A 7,605-nucleotide genomic window follows, 5' to 3' on the forward strand; every position below is an offset into this window, starting at 1 on the left:
TCTTGAGTCATGGGAAATGCTCCCATTATCAATCAACTCGCTACCCAATATTATATATCCCACCCCCATCTAGTACCCTCAGGATCCACTCCTGCATGTGCCGCCCTTAGGTCCCGTGGTTAGACCGTTCCTGCAACTTTTTGGCCAAATGAGCTATTTCCTCCTGGAGTAGGGACTGCGCTTCACTGCTGAGGCTAAGTGGAGACCCAGTTCCAGTTGTTGGTCTGGAGGCAATGGGCGGAGGTGATCTCGAGAGTGATGAGCATCATTTCATAAGACAATCGGCTCAGGTGTGATCTCTGCATGGTCTCCGGGCAAAACGAGGCCATTCTTCTCTATCAAAGGGGGGAAGGAAGCAGCAGCTGCTGGCCAGGGGGATTCGGGGGCTCTGGGGCTCAAGATCCTTAGGTATATCCACCCAAACATCCCCATGCCAGGCCTCAGGAGCAGCCCCCCTCGATACCCTGACTTTAGAGCACAGGAAAATTGCTGAGAATGACAGGTCTCCTCTGCAGCTCTGCAGCCCTTAGGATCAATCACATCGTGGGCCTCGCTGTCAGCATGCTCTGCTTCCTGGCTGCAAAAGTGAGCATTTCCTTACGTTGCCTCAGGAGACTTTCTGGCTTCCATATCATGCCCTGTCAAGGAGGTTCACTTGAGCCTTATGTTCTTTCAGCAAAGTTTCTAAAGCAGGTTTAGAAAAACTAGCCACCTCCATAATCCTAGTAGCTACAGCTGCCTTCCCCTCTTTCAAGTGCCAAAGCCACTTCATAAGCCAAGCTCTCCCTTCCACTTCTACCTCGTTCCAATCTGCCGAAGGTAAGAGTCTCATGCTCCAGCACCCAAGGGGTTAGCACCACCACTGACCAATAGTGGTGAGCGGTCACTGTCGCCTTCTGAATGGTGGATGAGCCATAGTTCTAGATTCCTATCCCCACAGGCTCCCTTCTAGGGCTACTCCCTGCTGTTTTAGCTTGCATCCCCATAAAAGCTGAGCCTGAGCCTGGAACTTGGGTGCAGTTGATTTGGTAGATGAATCCAGGAAATGGGAGAGAGGAGAGTGACACGGGCAGATGGGAAAGTCAGCAAAGTCTACCTTGGCCCCCGTCCCTTATGGGGTGAAGGCCTTGGCCCACACGCACTCCCAGGCCAGGCCTGTGGGGTTGAGAGAGCTCCTGAGGCTTAGGAGAAAGCCACAGTAGACGCTGGAAGTGAGGCACTGACAGTGTCCACGGAGCCATCTACCCTTGCTGTGGCTGAAGTCAGAGGTGGGCTGATGGGATGGAACCAAAAGTTCCAAAACATCTAGCACACCTCTCTTGCCTCAGCAGGCATCAGGGATCTGGGACAAGACCAAAGGCCACACACCACCGGCTCCCTGGGACGCAGGTGCCTGCCTCTGCAGAGCTTTGTGCGTCCTAGAAGTATGTGGAAAGGGCCTACTAAGTGTTGATTAGGACTTTTCTACAATGAGATACAGGAAAGAACAGAACGAAAAGCCCTGAGGAGCTTACGTCCTAGTGGTGGGGGCAAAGGAGACCGGCAATAAGATGGCATGCGAAGTGGTTACGGATGCTAGAAAACAAATCGGGAAAGGAGGATCCGTTGTCCTGCTTTGGTTGGGCCAGGGAGAAGACGGACTCCTTTAAACAGTCGTCAGGAAAAACCTCGCTGAAAAGGTGGTATTTAGGCAGACATCTGAAGGAAGTGAGAGTAAGACCAGCCAGATACCGAGGAGGAGGAATGGGGAGGGAGGGGGGAAACAGGGCCCAGGAGCTCGTAGTGCCTTGGACGCCAGGTGAAGACAGTGCTTCCGGGAGGAGCAGGAGGCGTCCAACTGCAAGAAATGCGGCTGACGGGCCAAGACAAGGACGGAGATTTGGCCAAAGTCAGTAACACTGGAGGGTGATGGCGTCGGGCTGGGGAGGACAGCAGGCTGGGGAGAGTGGGCGGTGAGAAAGCCAAACTCGAGGGGTATTAAGAGCCGAAGAGGGAGGGGAGGAATTGAGGACGGGGAATACAAGCAACTTTTTGGAGTTTAGTTACAAAGGGAAGCAGAGAAATGGGGCAGTAGCTGGAAAGTCAGGTCAGGTCAAGAAAGGCTAGGTTTTCCAAGATGGAAGATCTACCAGGTTCTCTACTCCCATTTCCCTTCATCTTCCCTCTTGCTGTTGACAAATCTGTGACCTTTTTGACCTCCCTCTTCAAGCCCAAAAATACTTTTTGCAGCGCTCTAGATACCCAGAGAGTTCTGAGCTGTAGGAGGTGAAACCCACAAAGAGTCCTTTGTTGCTGCTTTCTGCTCTGTCACATCCTTCCCTGGGGCAATGAGCCCGGCTGCCTCGTCAGGGGGTGAAATTCCACAGCAGAAAGAACAAAGTCAGATATCTCAAAATATCATCCTGCTCCATTTATTTCGGGCCCTTTAGCCACTTGGATGCCTTTCCCTAAACATGGGGCTCCCTCCCTGCCTGCCTGCTGCTGGTCTAGCAGGACAGATACCTTACTCTAGAACTGTTTATTTTCAAGTAGTCTGGCCAAAGCAATATTCCCTAAACTTTAGGCATTCTTGGATCACTGCTACGATTTTGGCTATTTTCCCATACCTCATATAGTTTTTACTCCCTGTTTTTATATAAAGCACTTTCCTTTACATTTTTTTTATTGTCTAAAATTTGCCTAACATAAAACTCACTAAAGTGTATACGATTCCGTGGCTTTTAGAACATTCACATTGTTGTGCCACCATTACCAAACAGTTCCAAAACATTTTTATTCAGTCTAAAAGGGAACCCTTCACCTGCCAAGCAGTACCTCGCTCCTTCCCACTCCCCCCAGTCCTTGGTAACCACCAATCTGCTTCCTGTCTCTACGGATTTGCCTATTATGGATATTTTATATAAACAGAATTATGTAGGGGTGCTGTGGCTCAGTAGGTTGAGCATCAGCCTTCGGCTCAGGTCATGATCCCAGGGTTCTGGGATCGAGTCCCGTCTTGGGCTCTCTGCTCAGCGGGGAGTCTGCTTCTCTCTCTCCCCCCCCCCCCCCCCCCCCCCCCCCCCGGCCGCTTTTGTAATCTTTAAAAATAAATAAATAAACAGAATCCCAAAATACATGGTCCTTTGTGTCTAGCTTCTTTCACTTGTATGGTTTCTCCATTAGTCCCTTCTTTTGGGTTTGATTTTTTTCTAGTGTATCCCTTCTCATTTCCTTTTCTGTATATATATTTTTTCTTAGTTATCTTATTTAAAGATTTTATTTTTATTTATTCTTTTTAAGATTTAGTTGAGATAGAGAGAAAGCATGGGGGGGAGAGGGAGAGGGAGAAGCAGACTCCCTGCTGAGGGTCGGGGGGAGGCTCCATCCCAGGACCCTGAGATCATGACCTGAGCCAAAGGCAGACGCTTAACCGACTGAGCCACTCAGGTGCCCCAAGATTTTATTTTATTTTTTAAGTAATCTCTACTCCCATTGCGGGGCTCGAACTCCCGACCCTGAGATCAAGAGTCACTCTGCTCTTCCGACTAAGCCAGCGAGGCCCTCCGCTTTCTTAGTTATTTTAAAAGGAAAATTTATTTCACCATCGTAACTATTTTAAATACTTTGTTTAATCTAGGTTAATGTAAATATAGAATTATTAAAATACAAAAAAGCACTGCTCAAATGTTTTTCAATTTTGTGTCTCATGACCTGTTTTGTATCGCTTTGCTGCTTGAATGAATAAGGACACATTTTTATACAAAGCAGATGTTTAGTAATCCCTACTCTACGCCTCAAACAAAGGCTGAGTCAGGACACCCACTTCTCTCACAGCTGTCATATGGCCCTTGAGAAATGTGTCCCCAGTCTCAAGTTTCAGTGGATGCAGAAATGCACTGTCTATATTCCAGGGAAAGAAAAGGTTACAGATTGCAAGGACCAGTGTCACCACAAGTACAGTACACTCCCCAAAGCACCTTATATAGTGCCTTGTGTGTATGGGGGTTGGGGAAATGGACTCCCCACGTCCTGGGAAAGAACACTGATCCAGAAGGGATCTAGAAGGTGGCCAAGTCTCTTTTTCAGGAGAACACAGGAAATCTGGATTTTTAATGTGAAATCTCCAAATTCTTAAAATGTTGGTAACGAATGCAAAAAAGTTTTTTAAAGATTTTACTTATTTATTTATTTGAGAGCGAGAATGAGAGAGAGAGAGAGAGAGAGCATGAGAGGGGGGAGGGTCAGAAGGAGAAGCAGACTCCCCGCTGAGCAGGGAGCCCAAGACGGGACTCGATCCCAGGACCCTGGGATCCTGACCTCAACCGAAGGCTGACGCTCAACCGACTGAGCCACCTAGGCGCCCACGAATGCAAAATTTTTAAGCAACGTGGGTGGAGCAAATCCTATCTGTGTACAGGATTTGTCCCGGAGAGTGCTTGTTTGTACCCTGGGTCAGACAAACCCTTTATTCTACGGAGGAGAAAAAGCGAGGCCTGTAAGAGAGAGGCGACTCGCCAAAAGCCACACAGCCAGGCGGGAGAGGCTGAGCCCAGGTTTGAGAAAGACGAGTAAGATACACTTACTCCGGACTCAGGCTGAAACCCTTCTGGTCCGCTCCGCGCCTCCAAACCAGGGCGGGGGGAGCCAGGAGCAAGGTTCCCGCCCCGTCGGCCTGCCCGCCTCATCGCACCCTCCATCACTGAGCGCCCAAGGTTTCGCTGCCCCCCCGCCCCAGACTCGGTCCTCGGTCCCTTGGGCCAAGAATGCCCCTGCCTGCTCCTTTTTGCCATCCTCGCGCCCCTTCCCCGCCCCGCTCCGCTGGCACTGCCTGTTGCAAGCCTGGCTTCCCATCCCGCGTTCCCGGCGGGCCGCACACACAACACCTTCCTCCACGGCCCTATCGCGCCCTCCCGGGACCGGCTGCTGGCTGAGTCACCCGTCCACACTGGGCACTAAGTGACGGTCCCTACCCGCGAGTCGGGAGCCGGGGCCCGGCCCACTTCACCGGCCACGAACGCGCCGGGGCCGGCGGCGAGGAGCGAAGCGCGCGTGCGCCGCACGGGCTTTATTGCGTCAGAACGACTCCAGAGCGCGCGGCTCGATCATGAGCACGCCGCTCGCGCCTTCGCGTTTACGCATCTTCCTCTGCCAGGCGCGCGCCGCGGCCGCCGGGCTGGCCTGGGTGCCGAGCTTCTTCTCCAGCAGGTGCATGCGCGCCGTAGTCTCAGTCAGCATGTCCATGAGCAGTTCCTGCTGCAGCTTCAGGTAGTTGTTCTCCTCCAGGAGCACCTGGCTCTTGCCCCGCTGCACCGGCCGCTTCCAGCCCGAGATGGTCGGCGAGGACAGCGGCGGCCGCGACCGCACCGGCAGCCCCTCGGCGGCCCACCGGCCGCCACGGAACACGAAGGCCTCGTCGCTCAGGCGCGTGCGCGGCGCGCCGTAGCTGAGGCCCAGCTCGGCCTGGCGCGTCCTGTGGTCCAGCAGGTAGAAGGTGGACATGGAGGAGATGCGGCGCAGCGGCGGGCGCCGCGGCGAGAAGCGCCGCGAGACGTGGTCGGCCCAGAACTGCCGGAACTGCTCCCACAGGCGGCCGGCGTGGCCCGAGGCGGGGCACCTGAAGGCCTCCAGGGCGAGGGCCGAGTGGGCCGTGTCGGGTGCGCGGGTGCCAGGTGCCGAGCCTCGAGGACGTGGACGACCGGGGCTGCGCCCTTGCCTCCGGAGTCCCGGCGTCCGGAATGATGAAGGCGAGCCAGGGACACTGCTGGGGAGCAAGAGTCCGGGTGAGCAGCCTGCTTGGACAGGCTGGCCCGTCAGGCCGCGAGCACCGGCGGACAAAGCTTAGCTCTGAGGTCGGCGCCAGGGGCTAACCAGCTGCTGGTCGCTGGGGAGCCCGTCCCTGCACACTGGCGCTGACAGAAGTCTCCTGAAACTACCTTCCCCAAAGACCACTCTGTGTCAGGCGCAGGGGACGTATATGCAGATGAAGGACCGCAACCCTGGCTTTCTGAGCCTCGGCGGGGCTGCTGGAAGGGGTTAGGGGCCCGGGAGTTGGGACTGGTAGAGACAGGTACTTAAAAGTTAAGCAGGGCTTTGCTAGGTGAATTGGGGGTAGATAAGGGAGAGAGCCACTAGGTAGAGTGAAGAGCCGGGCACAGCTTGCATGTTCGGGATGTGAGGAAGAGCTTGGAGTAGGGTAGGTGTATGGTACTCGGCTGGGAATACAAGAGGAAGCTGGAAAGGGGACCAGGGCCTAAACTTCATTCTGGCACTGCTGGTTTACAAAACCAGGGCTAGCTCTGGATTCAGAAAAGTATTCGGTAGGATATCTAAACTAACCAATGGCATAATGCGCCCTGGGCCAGGCCTGGTCTGGGCAGGGGTTCTTAGCCTGTGGCCGCCCTCAAGATGCTACTGGTCCAGCTTGGAACCCAGATGTGTGTGTAGATGACAGTAGTTCAGTATGCTCAGCGACATTCTGGGGGCACGTGCCGTGGGCTTGGACCAATGCTTAGGGTTTGAGGTCATAGGGGTTATGCAGACTACACGTGACTTTTCTCCCAAGCAGACTACATCCTCAAGGAAGCTGAAGTACAGATAACAAGTCTCATTCTCTGTCTCCCCCAAAGCCTGGAAGTGCTGACTCTATTCTATGGGGAAAGGACTCTATGTTCCCTCTTCTCCCACATGGAGGGTGAAAAGGGAAAGAACCCTCTGTCATGCCTACATCAATCCAATACCCACGTATTCCTCTTGCACATAGCTGGGCTGAGGGGATGGTACTATCCCCTAGATCTGACTCAGGGTGACATCTCTGAAAGCCCAAAGAGGGCCCAAGAGGGTGCAGCCAGGCCCACGTGTAAGGCTGCATCTTCCCAGAGGACCTTTTCCCGGTAATCCTCACTGCAGGTTGTGCCTCACCTGGAGGATGTGTTGGAGGTGCTGAGCTGCTGTCCCAGGCCTGGCCCCATGTCTGAACCACTCAGCTGCTCTCCACCAGCTATGACTCACAATGCCTCCAGGCCAGACTAGCCCAGGACAGAAGGGGTGCCTACAGTCTAGCCATAAAGCGGACTCTGGGCTCTCCCTGTATTCATGCAACACATGTATAGAGTGTTTGCTGTGTTCCAGGCACAGCTCTGCAGAGCTGGAGATAGGAATTTGATGTAAGGGAACGAACAAGGTAGTCCCCCGTGAAGCTTACCTAGGGTGTTATGGGTCAGGTTCCCAGAAGCAGAGCCAGAGATGAGAATTCTTGTTTGAGTGATTTATTGGGGAAGTGCTCTCAGGAGAACGGTGTGAGTGAAACAGGGCGGGGAAACTATAAAGTAAGCAGGAGAGTGGCCTCAAGTGGAAACTAGCTTCAGCCCCATCCCACAGGTAACTGCATAAATTGCACCACAGAGTTAGGCACCACAGGAAAGCCAGTCTTTTGTACCCTCTCCCTTCTCTCCCACACCCTCATTTCCCATCAGTTATTGGCAGGGGCAGCTGTGAGTTGTCAGCCAACACTTAAGGCACATATGGGGTGAATGCATCAGCAGGAAAAGGGCTCCGTTGGGCCCCAACAGCATAGAGGTGGGAGGAAGAGAATAAATAATAAAAATAAATAGAAGGGGCCCCTGGGTG

At 53.5% G+C, this 7,605-nt stretch overlaps 1 protein-coding gene across 1 annotated transcript; it reads right to left on the reverse strand.

Moving 5' to 3' along the window:
* Positions 1-4,197: 4,197 nt before the first annotated feature.
* Positions 4,198-6,947, reverse strand: CBY3 (chibby family member 3). Its single transcript, XM_025862672.2, has 2 exons — positions 6,898-6,947; positions 4,198-5,740 (listed from the first exon to the last, which is right to left on the reverse strand). Exons 1-2 carry the CDS (start codon positions 6,945-6,947, stop codon positions 5,053-5,055), a joined length of 738 nt encoding a protein of 245 aa, XP_025718457.1. The 3' UTR covers positions 4,198-5,052.
* Positions 6,948-7,605: the final 658 nt, after the last annotated feature.

Source organism: Callorhinus ursinus, unplaced genomic scaffold (assembly GCF_003265705.2).
Source record: "Callorhinus ursinus isolate GAN/ISIS: 27379988/994484 unplaced genomic scaffold, GSC_fseal_2.0 scaffold81, whole genome shotgun sequence".
NCBI classification, from domain to species: Eukaryota; Metazoa; Chordata; class Mammalia; order Carnivora; family Otariidae; genus Callorhinus; species Callorhinus ursinus.